The sequence below is a fragment of the Anoplopoma fimbria genome, chromosome 6, assembly GCF_027596085.1.
Source record: "Anoplopoma fimbria isolate UVic2021 breed Golden Eagle Sablefish chromosome 6, Afim_UVic_2022, whole genome shotgun sequence".
Classification (NCBI taxonomy): domain Eukaryota; kingdom Metazoa; phylum Chordata; class Actinopteri; order Perciformes; family Anoplopomatidae; genus Anoplopoma; species Anoplopoma fimbria.
In genome coordinates this window covers 13,792,829-13,809,227 of record NC_072454.1, presented here as the reverse complement: position 1 = coordinate 13,809,227, position 16,399 = coordinate 13,792,829, and the positions used below count along the sequence as shown (strand labels likewise).

The window sequence follows — 16,399 nt, the reverse complement described above, 5'->3', positions numbered from 1 at the left end:
CGGTGTATTCTAACAGGGGAAAGGGGGCCTTGCATGTCTCAAAATGGATCACCGAGTATAAACAGTGTTAGGCAGGCCTGGGTAACAGTTACCTCCGCTAAAGAGGCACTGTCACGCAGAAGTGGCCAGACACGGTGCAGTCTGCCTAAATCACAACACAATTAGATTTTACCAGTGGAAGTGACGCTCAGCAGTTGTTATCACAAGTTACAGGCTTATATGAAGTAAAGTGTGACAAACGCAACCGTTTCTATGGATCGGCTTGATAAGATCCTGAATGTCACTATAAGGCCTCTGTTGATCTAAACCGCTTTGGTAAGCTATTATCTCACAGGTCAAGAACTCAATTTACTCAACAAACATACTTTTTATTTTAGTAAGCTATAGTTTCAAACTAGAAATTATTAAGATCATGTGTTGCCCTGGAACACAGTTACATTTTCAGGTACGTATCAAACATGTAACTGATCTAAGAACATTTTAAACGAACACTGACAACCGATTTCAAGCAATTTTCTTGAGAAAGTGCAGCACAACTCTCGCTCTCTCTGTACATTAGCACTTCTGCTCTCTCACTCTGTTATTCCAGGTTTGCACGTGCTTTAAAAATAAAGCCTGTCTAGACATTCATCTAAATGTGCACACACGTATGGCCTTCATGGTATGATGTATAATATTTTTCTCTTCGTAAGACCCTCGATTAAATGGAACAGGTGTTAACGAGTCTGGTTTGATTCATACGTGTCAACAATGTCGGCCTGTTTGAAGTGAATGCATGCAAAATGAGACCGTTCCTGAAGTTAATTTCTGAGAACAAACATTTCTGCTAAATACATAAAGGCTTAAAGCCCATTCCCCACAAATGGGACTTAACAAAACAAAACATATAATTGAAGGTACATGCTTTGGATCACGGCTCTTGAAGGGCCGCCAGTGTTAACGACTCACTGTCATGAAACTTCAGTACAGTTTGAACCTTTTTTTCCTGCTTTCCATAGAAATCAGTGCAGTGCAGTTTTCACATACAATGCTCATCTGGGAGAAACTGATCAAACATTTTAGTCAAAGTGCACACAAGATCCTTCATCTCCCTTCGACATGATCCTACCAAGCAGATCTCAGTTGTCTATGCATCAGCAGACACGGAGCCAGGGTTGGACCAGGTTCAGTCCATCTGAGCCAAAGCTGAGGTCTGGAGGTTTAGCCCCATCCTGGCTTCATGTTTCCCATCAACAGCTGAATCAAGCAGTGACAAGAGAGCACTCTTCTCACTACAAAGACTTGCTCCAGCTGCTTCCACATCTGGGGCCTCAGAGTGTAACAGTTTGTGCATGTGTGTTAAGAGTGTAAGGATGGTGCTTGAATGTGGCAGTTTTTATTTATAGGTTATTTCTGTAAGGGCATATCTGCTATTCTTTCTATTCCCGTGTGGGCATATATCATATCCTCTCATCTCTTTGTTTTTTTCTTCTTTTCCTCGAGACCATGTGTTTCTGCACATCCGTTACATCCCGAGAACCACTGAAGAGTCATTGCTCGGTTAATTCACATGATGGGATGTAGCTTTCTCATGTATGCAACTAGTGAGTTTACAAGCAAAGTTTAATGTTGTTCAGTTCAAAATCTGAGTAGGAATGCATTTCTTGCTTTAGTGCAGATTTTGGCATGATTAATTTGACACTGTGACTGAAGCTTATACAGAACAAATACAACTTCCTAGATATTTGTAGGTGTTTATTATCAATGTAAACTTTTTTTAAGAAAAAATAATATATAGGCACACTTTACATAATAAAATAATGCTCTCCATAAGAAATATGAACATCCCTACATCAACAATGAACAAATATTCTTTAAATTTAACATGTTCGGGCAGGGAACCTGCTCCAGCTTATCTAACCCTTATGTAAGAGTGTAGCAATGTTATCATTGTTCTAATTCATGTCAAAATAGAGAACACAATAAAATCCTTACTCACTTTGTTTTTCGTCTTGAGAACAAGAAGCCAATCTTTATATAAGATGTTTAAATATTATGAAATAAAACTTCAATAAATGTGAAACAGTGGTTGTGAATTAAAACCATCTTAAGACAATTTCATTTTTTTTGAAAAAAACGAAACTGTCCACGCTTCTGACATTTGCATCAATCACACAATTGTTCATTACAAATGATTTGATATTTTTCTTTAGAGTTGGGGCATTAGTACCACTAACATAACAGAGACTTTTATAATAGAAATATAAAGACAAAGCAAAGTATAAATTAGATGTGTACTGTGTGTAAGTAAACATATCAAGCTTAAATCACTTATATTCAACACTCTTTTTATGTACAATACTTTATCTAATAATATATGACAGTAAATCTGTACAAAATTATGTAAAATATATAATGTATATTCAGTACAAAAAACCCTAGCAGCATAAGAGGACTATAAAACGTGAGATCACACTGAAGATAGTGAGATAGATTAAAATACACCTGAAAAGTTGATATTTTTGAAGCAAAACCGAGATTTTGTCTGGATGTAGGCTGCATGTGAGGACAGATGTTGTGAATGGGTTCACACTGTTCTTCAGCTATGCATCGCTGCCACACAACACTAGAAACCTGCAGCAGAAAAGCAATGATACCGAAAACATACAAAAACGCCCTTTAAAAGAAACAGATTTTCCCTTTCTGCCACTTGATATGTAAAGGAAAGAACAGTATAATTTCAGAGGCAAAACAGACTGGAAAGACATCAGTAGCTTTATCAAAAAAACACATGCACACACATTCACACATAGCACTTAGCTTGTCAAGGCATGACCTTACACACACACCATGGCATTTTCTCTTTGTGGAAATTATCAAATCAAACTGAAGTTGACGTGTGTATGCTTTTATGAGTTTTCTCTCAGTTGGTCAGTGAAAGATTAGTGGAAAATAAAACTCTTGGCAGACACAGAGATAACAAACTTCAGGTTTTACAATACAAGATTAGAAAATATAGCTTTATCAAGTCAAAGAATGTGGACTTTTATGATATTGCAGAACTCTATACAAAGTAACAAAACAATCACTATCCATAAGTTTGGTACCCTTATAGGAGTTGCTGGTGAAAAGATTTGAAAAGTGTTCAGTGCAGCCCTCTTTATGTGACTCTTGGGCAAGTCTTTCTTTGTCAGAGCAGAGAAGACAACAAGGAAAGGTCTGGGTTTATTTGTCATTTAAATATTACCATTGAAAAAATAGCAGACTGTACTGTAATCAAGCCAATTGTACACTCTATTGACGTGTCCTTGAGTAAAACACAAAAACCCTAACAAAGTGGTATTCTGACCTCCCTGTGTTTTCCCAGAGAGGAAGAAAAGCATAAAGAGGCACACAGTTTTTGACTTTGGATCAACCTGGGGAATGGTTTGTGGGTCAGTGCTATCTTCTGCAGGCGTATGCGTTAATGTTTTTGATGACATAAAAGCCTATGGTCATGGGAGGCATGGCTATCGTCCGTCCAGCCCTCAATGTCTTAGGCTTGAACTCTGGGAATGTCTCATTGTCCACCATGAGCAGCTTCTCCCCGTTCAGCTGGACATATCTGAAAAAACATGGAAAGCAGGAAATGCAGACTGCATTAGTTAAGTAAAATAACGTTTTCATCTCCTGCCTTCTGAAACATAAAACTGGTGAAAATGTGAAATAAAGATGTGTCCGTAAATAAAGTTTTTTCAACCCCATCAACAAAAGACAGCAAAATGCAGCTTCAGTCTTTAGGGGTTTTGATTCTGTCAAATGTACACTTGAAGGCGCTGTTGTTACAAAATTGCAAATGTGTGGAATCTGTAGAGTGAACAGTTTTGAGTCAGCTGCACTGAAATAGTATATTTTTAAGACTTCAAGCAAAGAAAATATTTTACATCTGCAACAATAACTACTACTACTACTACTCTCTGCTGTACGAGCTATAGAGCTACAAAAACGTTTACAGTACTAATACGAATATTTGAAATACAGTTTTTAAAGAAAAATTGTTCCATTTTCTTATTCACTATAATCTATTAATTTTTCATAATTTTCTAATGTTCCTTAAAATCACCACTGCATGAGACACAAACATAATACTGTATATTCAACAGCAAAATTCACAGTGTAAAATAAAATAAATAGTGTTATTGCAAACAGCTAAAAATGCTTTTCTTTTTCTTTTAACCCTGTTAGCATACATTTTTTTTTTATTATTAAAAAAATAGAAAATAGATCATGAAATATTATTAGAGTAGCTATAACATGGAACAGTTGTAAGGTAAGGTTCACTCTTTAACAGATGGATTAGGGTCAAATATAGGGGTAAATAAAACACAAATCATTTATAATAATTAATAAGACTTTAAAAATTGAGCAGAAATATTTCATGAAACTTCCTGAATAACAGTCAGCTTGAGCAGGACTTTTCCCTTTTTTTTTTTAAAGGCATTGTTTCTCTTTTTATTATATGTTACATAATAAATCATGTTCTGAAGAGAAATTATCTCCTTAAACTGTTTTTTGCACTGCATTACAAACACACAACTTTTCAACTTTAAAGTGCTGCTGTTATTAGTTAACATTTATTATTATATTGTTATACAGTAAAGTTCACAATATTATAATGATTGAAGCCAATGGTCTGGATATTTTTTATGTGAACCTCAAATTCAATAAAATATCAAATTAAATCCTGCTCAATATGGAGAAGTTATAAATCAAACTGAGTCGCTCAAAGCTTCCCCTGAACATGCATGGACCTGTATACTTGGCCGGCGTTAAAAAGTCCCACTTCTCACACAAATTTATAGACATCTGGTGTTGCTAAATTCTTCATAAAAGTCTCTCTGCGCTGCCTGTGGTACAGGAAAGCACTAAAGGCCTGAAAAAGGCCCATCGTTAGCTCTCTTTTCTATTAATTGCCTTGTAATCCTGTTCTAACACCTAAAACATCCTCTGTCGTTATGTTGTTATTGAAGGATCATGCCTGACCCGCCATTAAGGCCGTATGTCGGTATCGTATAACTAACACACACACACACACACACACACACACACACACATGCACACACACTCACAGTCCTAAGTCATTATACTGTTATTCCAGGATTTGAGGCTCAAGTGTGAGTCAGAATAACAGGCCAGAGGCTTAAAGGAGAGAGGACGAGACTGAAAGCATAAACATTTAATTTAAGGGACTATTTAAGGCAATATGACTTCTATTACCTTTATTCATGATGTGCAATATATCATAGTTAAACTTGTGCACAGAATTATGAGTGTAAATAGCATAAATACTAAAGGAAATAAAAATCCATTGATAAAAAATCTGTTGCAGGCTATAAAAACACATTCAAAAAAACACATTGGATCTCTGTGAAGGAGTTTAGAAGTTGGCACTTACACTTCACACTTCATACATGCAAACAAATACTTTTAATACTCCCACTCACGAAACAGCAAAAAATCTGCAACATATTCAAATTATAGTTTCTGTTTCATATGTCATGTGTATATTTCATTAAACTTTTGTCTGTCACACTGACAAAATATTTTTTTTTAAATAAAACTAATTTCCGTTTCAAGAAAGCAGTGCAATTTATCATGATAGTTTGAATTAATAGTAAGCCCCAATGGTTCTTCAGTGAAATTGGAACAGGGTTTTTTTTTTCTTTATTTTTTTTTTATTATTCTTCATGTTGTCTTAAGCTATCTACCATCTAAATAGACAGGAAGAAGTTATTGCCTGTAAGCGCATATTTGATTGTATATTCAAACAACATGCCAACCCAGTGTGAATTATATAGCTCGGTCAAACAATCGCAGTTGTCTTGAACTAAAGTCACTGCAGCGTTGCAAGTGCCGGTGTTTAACACCCTATTAAGATTTTAAAAAACATTTTTTAAGAAAATTCAAGACCCATAAAGTTGTTTATGAAATTCTTATTATCCATATTCCTCGTCCCAACGCATTTGACACCTTTGCAAAAATAAAATAATTTATCCATTTTATATATATATATATATAAAATGGATAAATTATTTTATTCTTTTATCAAACAATATATATATATATATATATATATATATATATATATATATATATATATATATATATATTGTTTGATCAGCATTGATGAATGGAACGAGATACTCTGTAACCACGTTATTATTATTGGATGGAACACAATTATTCGATGCCTATGTATGGTACATGACGGAGAAAGAGCGATACTAACTTGGCTCTGAGTCCGTCGGTGCCGTAGGGTTGCAGCAGGTACTGATGGACGGTATTGTTCCGTAACGTCCCCGCCAACTTGATTTTCTTTCGCGACCGATGCAGGTTGATGATGTAGATTGTTATGGACCCTCTCACATAGTTATGACTGGTGTTGTAAAGAGAATAATGAACATGTCACATTCATTTTTCTTTATATTAAGAAAACACAATCAGAAAGAAAAAAAGTCTCCTCTCCACATCTGTTAATGGGGATTCATTATATATTACATTGTCATGTTGGATAAAATCCTCTATAATTAAAGATGACTACAAAGAAAAGAAAGCCTTTGATATTTTTATCACATATAGTAAGAGGATCAAACCAAAACTCCTTGATCTAATCTGGATCAAAAGGCTTGCCGAAAAATAGTAAAGTAAGATAAAGCATGCGCAAGAATGGAATTCCAGCGGCAAGTTATCATCTATATTTAGTATGAACCATAATAAACCACATTTCACTTTCAAAGCCTATATCATCCCTATAAAGGCTATCTGATGCAGAAATCTGCTTCTCTTGTACAGTGTCCAATATTAAAACCTGTCGCTGTGTAGCCCAGGCTCAGATGAATGCGACGGGCAACACTTCTTGAGTTACTCCGACAACAGTGATTGAGTCCCTCTGCTGAGAGCAAAGCACTGGGGACACAACTTGATAGGGATACAGGCCATAGGTAAATAACTTAGCGAGACAGATAAGACAAACATGATAAAATCTAATAAGGGCCCAGATACGAAGACAAAGGCAACACAGCTGTAGTGAATACCACATGTGGGCCTTGGTGTTCAGGGTCAGGGCTGGTAGACATCTCTCCCAGTTACCACCTCCAAAATCTCATATCTATAAAGCAATCTTGGTTTTTGGTTCAATGTTTATCTTCATTTTCTGCTCGGGGTGAGCCATTTATTTCATCAACCCTGCAGGACCAATATATTTACCGAGAGAAATAAAGTAGTGTACTATTGATGGGAACGCTGTGTGTCTGGCTCTGTGTTAAATTCTTGCAGCCTTGTTTCTGAGAAACACGGACCGATTGTTCCAAGTGATGGATCAGATGGTTAGATGGAGGGAGAGATAATGACCTCTCAGGCCTTTTAAATGATGAGGTTCTTAGCGATCCAAACGGGGAACATAAACATGTGTTGATGCTGTTTGATGTTGGAGCATCGCTGGAAAGTGAAAAAAGTACGATGCAAACCACTAAAAGGGGTAAAAGGGCAGTGAAAGTCAAATATCTAATCTGTAAAGACTTTTCAAACCACTGACTGGCTGAGCACATTTACAGTCTTTGCTGTCTTACACAGTACAGTCAAACCATAAGACTACAATGGTCGTCCACTTAAGGGCTGACTGTGTAAAACCACAAATTGACAGAAATAATGGCAACTGAAACTTTGCCTTCAGGACGGACTGCTTTAGGTCTTTGCTGTCTGATCTTATAAGTTGAATACACTTCCTGTAAGTCGCTTTGGATAAAAGCGTCTGCTAAATGACTGTAATGTAATGTAATGTAATAAGTCCATGGCAGATTGGTGCATTGAGTGGAGCCGAGCAGCACGGCCTGCCATGGGCATCTCTTTACTCCCAAGCGACTTGTTGAAAAGTATTTCAAATATTTGCATGCATGTCATCAGGCCTCATGTGTGTGTTGGTTATGCAAGTCCTGCCCAGTTATCAACCATCTATCTTCGCAGCGCTCCGCTATCTTTCTAAGAGATGCTCCACCTGTAAACGAGCCCTGTCTAGAATAAGGCCGTAAGTCTAGCTTGGTGCTGACAGCACTCTGGTGCTGGGTTAAATGATAACCTTGAACAGGTCATGGTGGCACTCTTTATCTCCCCTCGACACAGACCTCCTTATTGTCCCTCCCCCTCAAATACCCCCCTCCAGCCAATCTGAGATGGGATAAAGGCCTCGCACACCTTTCAGCGTCTCTTTGACGGAAGGGGGACAGAACCCACACACCTGATAATTGATACCCGTTAAGTTTTATAGGCTCTGAGCTGTGAAAGAGCGGGTGTCTGTGGTCTGCTTATTTATGGGAAGCCGAATGGGCCGGCTGGGGATTTTGTTCGTCCCCACCAGACACTGAGCCTCAGGTGTTTGCAGGATAGAGAAAGTTAAATCCGACGCAGTCTGTTTTCCATCTAAATCTTCAAGGACATTCAAGTATTGCTACACATCACTGAAAGACTGAGGGCATGTGTGCTTTGTCATCTGTCAGACTCAAATGGAAAAAAAAGAAAACCACAGTATATCATGAAAATGTGCACTCTCACTGTGTTAAAGTGCAGATCATAAACTGATCCAAGGTGGGTAAGCTGTAGCACATACTTATAGTAGCTGGTACAGTGGGCGTAGATACGTAGCTTGTCTCGTATGACTCGTCCTGGCTGCGGCTTCCTCTGCAGTCCAGCCACTCGCACGGCCAAAACCCTTGGACCAACCAGACGCTTGAAGACCAGAGAGAACCAGTAATCCTGTAAGGACAACACCATCGCATTCACACACACACACACACACACACACATTTGGTTACATTACTTTTATGAGAGTGTTGGTTCATTTTATCATCATTATGCTGAGGACACGATTCACTTAGTTGTTGTTTTAAAATACAAAGCAAAAACAAGCAGGTGTGGAAAGGAAGTGTTAAATACTTGAACTGACTGAAGGCAGGGAAACAGTTTAAAGGCTTTGCCAACTCTACTTTACTTAAATGCAAGGGTAAATCTAACATATATTTTTTTAAAGAGGCCATTCATCACAGCAATGGTGGATTCGCGAATCCCATGAAACAAAATATTGCTAAAATCTCCATTCGTTTCATCAGCCATGAAATGCCCTGGTGAGTGCAGATTAAGTTTCGCAAACTGTGAAAATTAAGAATGTGTCAACATAGCAGCTAGTCTGGGACAGGGTGAAAAAAGAGATATATTCCACTAAATGTCAAGTCCAAATGTGTCAGCACTTTGACACACACCATTTAGTTGGAGCTGATTGCCCCATGTAACATGTCACATTGTATCGAACAACCCCTGACCGCTTTACAATTGACAGGTTTTAAATATGACATTTGTACAAAATATTATGCTCCATCATGAATTGCTGTTTTATGTTGAGTGGTCCACCATACTGTGCCTCACTCTACAGACTCAACACCTCTCCAAGAGACCCAGAACAACATGTGTTCCTCAGGAAGTTCCCATGCAATCCTGCATATGGCAACATTTAAGGGCTTCTTTTTTCCATGCAGGCTTTAACTTAATTTGCTGCCAAGGCATCGAAGAAGCAGAGCACAGTATGGAACTGTGTAGTGTTGTCCACAGGCAGAGGGATGGATGGGTGAATGTATGGCCAGAACTGTGATCTATCAAGATTACATAGTGTATAAAACAACGCAAAAAAAAGTCTGGAGTTGAACTCGAGTAAAAGAAACCAGCAATAGATTGATATATTTTAAACTTCAGGTGTGTTAGCATTCGCCTCCCGTTCACCTCCATTCTATGCAAGCACAGGGGCGAAGCAAATTCCCATCTTTACATTTGCATTGGATTTCAAATTTGGTGAACTTTCATCTTGAATATTGCCTTGGCTGGTTACCATTCCTTTAACATCTCCGACCTGAACAGGAATTGGTGGGACATATATCTGTATTTTGTTTGGTGGGGGAAATATCAGCAGAGGTCCTGAACCCTCAGCGGTCTGACAATCTGTTATTCTGTCTAACTGCCTGTCTTTTTAGCCCCAAGACACAAAGTGGAATACACAAGTAAACTAGTTACATGTCAAAGACTCAAGGAAAGCAAAAACATACCAGAGAAACCAAACCTCAACTGCAGAGTGAAATAAGGATGCTAAGAGTGAAAATAAAAAATCTGCCTTTAATGTTAAATAGGACAAATGAGAGTCAGACTGCCTGGTTGAGATGCTGTTAATCCACAAGAATCCAGAGATCTGAGTATGAGGTCATACTATTACCCTGCATCTAGTGGGAAGTTCAACATTTCAGTGTTTTTGTTTAATTAATTTTACTAGATCCATGAAGATGTAAACATTCTTCTTTTTAATAGGGTTTCCCAGAAACAGAGAAAAACATATCCAGGAAAAGGTAAAAATAGGTACAAGTATACCAACAATATGCAGTCATGAAGCTACACAAGTCTGAGGGTTCAACATGGAGAGATTAGACAGAGGCATTATCTCCCTTCTTTGTATCTGAGATGTATGTGAGGGCTAGACAACTGTAGTAAATATTTTTTCTCTTCAGAGCATTTGATGGGCAATCTTTTCAAATAGGAGCATTGTGCAATATATCTGTTTCTCAAAGAATGAATGTTTGTTCACTTAAGTTTAGGAGTTTACAACCCAGGAGACAACAGCCTTCTGTAGAGTGTGAACAAAACAAATCAGAGAAAAGGATGATGTAGTAAGAAAAAGGGAACGGATAACTTTAGAAAAAGGTGAAGAGGTTGACTTTTAAATGGATTCTCCCAATGGGGGAGTGGAATGTTGGAGATGGGGTAGATCATACATTTCCCATGCAGAAGACAGCTTGGCCCTGTAGTGAATTCTCTCAGCAGGTAAGCTGGTGGAGCACATAGACATCCAGCCATGTTAAAAGCATTGTGATTGTGGCGGGAGAAATTAATTCCGAGAAAAATAACGGAGACGAAGAGCGAAGAAAAATGAAGCCATTTCAATTGTTTAATATCTCATAGATGAAGTGAGGCAGAAGAAAGTGCATGCCAGCTTGAGTTAACTAATGAGGGACATAATGAAAAATGATTGTCCGATTTTGTAGAAGTGATTAGTGCATGAGCCCAATAACATTAGCGGTTAAAATTGTATGTTAGGATTGCCAATACTCATTTTGGCAGCTATTTCTGACCAAAGCCATAACGAAAAAATCTTCAACAATAACAAATGTTTGATTCCATCATCTTTCTCCTTTATTGTTGAAACAATTATTTACTGGGCATTCCCTTAATGTAGGCCTCTCACCACTGCTCTGCCGTAGATTAATAAAACTTTTTTACAAACTTAATAAATCTTTTTTATGAACTTGGCACATGGTAGAATTTTACAACTACTTAACACTTCCTTGTCCCCCCAGGAAAATTAGATCAGTTTATGACAAAGACAAGACTTAAAAATCAGTATAAGGTACAATAAAGGAGCATTAGAACATTATAATTTGGCCTCCTTCACATCTGTGTTGTTAAAATTCTCTCCCCTTCAAAGGCAGACGGGCACAACTAACAGAGTATATCAGATGACCAATTCAGAGTTGTGGACTTAGATTGTTGTATCTCTGTCCCTGCATGATTCAGACCAAACCACGGAGGAACTTGGGATTGGGTAGTTCCATTTCACACAGTGTTGCAGGCTATTTTACTAACATGACTGTGGATCAGCATCTCAGGTTGCAGATCTCTCACCGGTCGACTGTCCCGCACAGAGAAGCGCACAGTTGCGATGGGGGTTGAGGGGAGCAGTGACACTGTCCTGAGCTACTGACAAAGGGCTAAGGTTACATGGCATTTCGTCTAAGCACTCATCACCACTAAACGGCTTTCATCTCACCTAATAGCTCCCACGGGAAAGAGCGAGACATGCCATCGAGGCACTGGGTCTGGTACAAAAAACGACCAGAGCGGAACGGAACTGCTGACCTCACATCCTTGTTATTGTGAGGAAGGAGGGTAAACTGAGGCTGTGACAATGACAACCAATAGCTGTTCTAATTCTTGTTGAACTGAAATTGAGACACTCACAGGTAAAGGGTTAAAGTTCTGGTCCACAAGGTGCGTGTATCCGTAGTCAAAGAAGGAGTGACGCAAGACAACATCAATCCCCTGCACAGCAGCCATACCCAACGCGTTCACCCACCTGGAATAATAATATGATCAAAAAAACACACAGAAAAGACATATTAGGAATCCAACAGCAGAGTCTTTGATTGCAAATAATACATAAAGCATTGGGAACATTTGGAAGTTTTTCTTATCTTGTGCAGCTGGTTAAGTTCATAATTATCAAAGGTACCATTATCTACAGAACACACTACAATGGTTTCTGAAGCAGCGACGGCATGATTACAGAACTTACAGAAAGCCAGCAGCGTATGTGTCAGAGAGATTGCTGATGCCTCCTGCCCACGCCGGCCCCAGTCCACCCAGCCACACCTTCTTACCGGGAGTATGTGTGTTCACAACCTGCATGGAGAGTGATAGAAACGCAGGTGTATTAACAAAATCCACGCTGAAATAAATTTTGTGAAAGCTCCAATTGGATTTCACTTTTGGGTCTTTTGAATCAATGTATCATTTTTATTCAAATTTATGTCAAGGACCATTACAATAGGATCATATATTTTTATATGATTAAGAAAGGTAAATTGTCACAGTGCTGAGGAACTGTTTTTGTGTCACTTAAAACTTTTCTGATACTGACTGAATTTTAGTGTCTTTGAAAACTGATGGAAAGTTAATACAGCTGGTTATAAGCCACTTGTACGTAAATAGACACACAAACCCAAAGAACCACACAGAATAATACAAAACCTGATCTAACTCATTTCAGATGATTGGTAATCCACAGAAGAATATCACTTTCAGTAAATTTAGATCTCTGCATTTAAACCATTCTAAGCGTAAGAAACATAGGGCTGCTGTGGGGCTCATTGTCTTGCTCAAGAACACTGTACATGCAGACAGGTGGAACCAGGGATTGAACTGCCAACCTTGTGTTTAAGGGATGACCCGATTTAACCCTCTGTGCCACAGCTGCCCTGTTTTGTTCTTGGGAATGAGTATTTATTTTTCCCTGAGGCTCTTTGGCACTGCTCACGTCTAAAAAGTCAGCAAGTCTGCCATAGCAGCTAGTGTTGATAAGATTACCTCATGGTGGAGACAACCACTTCACCCTGAAGGCTCTCTCTTGTGGTAAGCACATGTGGCCTTATCATCACAAAAACTAGCTACGGGTTGATGCATGACTTGGCAAACTCAAATAATATGCAAATGTATGGATTTATATTTGTTGTATGTATCGAGATGGTCTGAACGACCCGATGTATGATCTCTGAAATATACACCAGACACTGTCCAAACCTTGTATCTACAGGGCAACTCTAGAACAGACCTATGGTATGCATCAAGCAGACGCTTCAGAAATAGTTCATGTGGATTTATACATTTGAATTTACATACAGTGTATATAAACTGAGTTAAATTTAAGGAGTTTAAGTGAAACTTAGGTACCTTGGTGACTTTAGTGATCTGCTCTGTCAGTGTGTCCAACAGACGCGTTTTTAGGAAGTCCTCCACTTTGTTCACTCTGCCATCCATGTAATAACTGTAATGGGAATGCAAGGAAAATGCTGTCAGAGAAATACTCTCATCCATCCATCCATCCATCCATCCATCCATCCATCCATCCATCCATCCATCCATCCATCCATCCATCCATCCATCAACCTGACTAACCTGTTTGGAGCTTGAGCTTGTATAACTTAAATTTAAAATGTATTCAAATTTATAGTTAGGATGTGGAATTAAAACTATATATTATATAATATCATTGTATATTCTGCGCTATATTGGACATAAAAACGAACAAAAAAAGGCTAATTTAAGTAAAGAGGCTACTGGCTAAGGCTATATTGTTTTTTATTGTCTCATAGATGTAGTACACAACAAACCGTTTCACTACAACAGCTATAGAGAACAGGGACAGCGACATATCCAATTACACCTAAGCATACTGACAATCCAGTTTTATGCAGGATTGCATTAAAATCAAACAATGCAGACATCAATGTGTGTGTGAAAGATAAAGACAAACAGAGGGATGATGTTAAGAGAGCACTATGAGAGAAGGATTCATTGAGCCAAAGTCCTGAGGAACTTCACACTGTGGGCAGACAGAGAGCCCCTCCAAGAGCTGCTGCAAGAGGCCAAGAGAGAAAATCAAGAGAGCAACAACCACTTTCTCTAGTTAATGTTTCAAGTACAATAAAACACATTTTACAAAAATAATTTTGTAATTGAAACAATATTGAAACAAATGACAGCCAACCAATCAATCAGTCAGTCAGTCAGTCAGTCAGTCAGCACACTATATGCTCTCTTAGGTTAAGTTATTTATGCTACATTACTTTTGATAACTTAACCTAGAAGAAAGCATTAATACTGGGAAAAAAGGCTATCAATAATAGTAAAGAGTTGTAAGCCTAATTAGCCGGATTATCTTTGCGGTCGGGTGAATCCAGATTTTACAGGCTCTACAAGAGGAAACATTATAAATCCCCTTGATTCTTAAATATTTCTCAACATTGCATTTGTTTGAATCTTCTCTCAGTAGTCTGGCTGTGCCGTTTTTCTGAACTTATTTTTATATATTAGTCCACAATGTACCCGCTTCACTAAATGTCAATCATATAGTAGACAGCAACTTCATAAGTATGAATATTAAATGATAAGAATCTAATGTGAATATCCAGCCCTGTTGGATGATCTTCGCTGCACATCACCTGGATTTGCATAAAACCATCATCATCATAATGGTAGAAAAACATGGTTGCAAATGTTAAACCCAGTGATGTCGTATTAGGGCAACAGCACTGACCTAGAATAGTCTGTAAAACTTCCAGATCATTTATAAGAAACAGATGAGTTTATATGCGTGAAAGCGAAATGACTCATGTAGTCATTATTTTGAAAAACTACTCAAACATTTTGAAATGAGAAAAAAGTAATTGCTCAATCTTTTTATACACTAGCATTTATTGGTATATAGCACCATGACAAAATAAAACAACAGAAACAGATCTAACACCTGTTAATTAGAGATTTAGAAAATCTGCTTTTCATTGCGGAACAGATTTCTCTTCTGATTCTTCAAAAGCTACAAACGTTATTAATCAAATACCAGATTAGTTGTATCAGATCAGATCAGTCCTGCTTAAAGCTGCAGATGTTTTGTTCCGATTAGCTAATCTTTTTCCGAAACCATATAACACAAATATATGATAGGCAGTCTACAATTGGTAATCTAGTTGCTTAAAGAATGCGAGTCAACAGCACATTTCTTAATCAAAAGTTCAACAAATTTAATGGGAGACAATGCTGTGGAAGATTGTATATGCTCATTGTGAATAATCAGGCCAGGAGACAAGAAAACCATAGAATCATAAATGCAGCATAAAAAATATTCCAAAGCAAGTCAAACTTCTATTGATCCCATTTTAAAATGTCTGATGTGTCAACAAAACTGCTGAGAAGAGGCCTGAATTATATTCATGTGGGGTAAAACAGTGCTGCAATCTCAGCTTAACCTCGTTGAAAATGTCATCACCATGTTGGAGACATCCCAAGCTCCTGGCCTCAAACTGTAAACAACGCACGGATTAAGTCATAGCTTCACACAAATTATTTGGTTATCCTGTCATCTTTCCAGAGAGCTCACAATAATTCTTCAGTCCAGATCGCAGGGACAGAAATTCCAGTTCATATATGGAAAGATAACATAATACAGAACAAGTTTTATAGCTGTATCTTTAATTACAGATCAGTACTACTGGGAATTTTGGCTACAGTTTATAAAAGAATAAGGTGTCAAGACAATATTTGCTTTTTTTTACCTAAGTTTGATGGTTCATAAGAGCAGAAACCTGATAAAGATATGAATATAAAGAAAGTTGTTTTAGTATATTGAGCAGGAGTTAGGGAATCACAGCTTTGTATTCATAAGAATTGTCAAAGGCGCAAGTCTAGGCTCCTTAAACAGAACCAAGAACTCTTCCTTTGTTCCTCAAAAATCGGGCTTGATACTTAAGCTGTGTCCAAATGTTTTCACACAAAGACCCACTTAGTCAGCCTGTTTTACGCAGCTCTCGCTATGCCCGAACCACATCAAAGACAGCTCACTAACAAAACTATTTAGCACTTTATTAACACAGAAATATAGTACAGAGGAAATAGATGTAATCATATGTCAGACATGGGGGGACGGAAACAGATGTAAGAGTATCAATACCAAAAAGGGAAAAATACTAAAAACTAAAACTAAAAGACCTACATTTTAAATTTACCTTGACTATATTCACAG

At 37.8% G+C, this 16,399-nt stretch overlaps 1 protein-coding gene across 1 annotated transcript in view; it reads right to left on the bottom strand.

The window, feature by feature from the left end:
• Positions 1–2,490: 2,490 nt before the first annotated feature.
• The window catches only part of hpse2 (heparanase 2), a 49,584-nt gene continuing 35,675 nt past the window's right edge, over positions 2,491–16,399 (bottom strand). Inside the window, exons 7-12 of the mRNA XM_054600504.1 lie at positions 13,552–13,645; positions 12,398–12,504; positions 12,064–12,178; positions 8,621–8,766; positions 6,248–6,394; positions 2,491–3,583 (exon numbers count right to left, since the gene is read on the bottom strand). Coding sequence (XP_054456479.1) covers positions 3,421–3,583; positions 6,248–6,394; positions 8,621–8,766; positions 12,064–12,178; positions 12,398–12,504; positions 13,552–13,645 — 772 coding nt within the window. The 3' untranslated portion in view covers positions 2,491–3,420. The remainder of the gene's footprint in view (positions 3,584–6,247; positions 6,395–8,620; positions 8,767–12,063; positions 12,179–12,397; positions 12,505–13,551; positions 13,646–16,399) is intronic.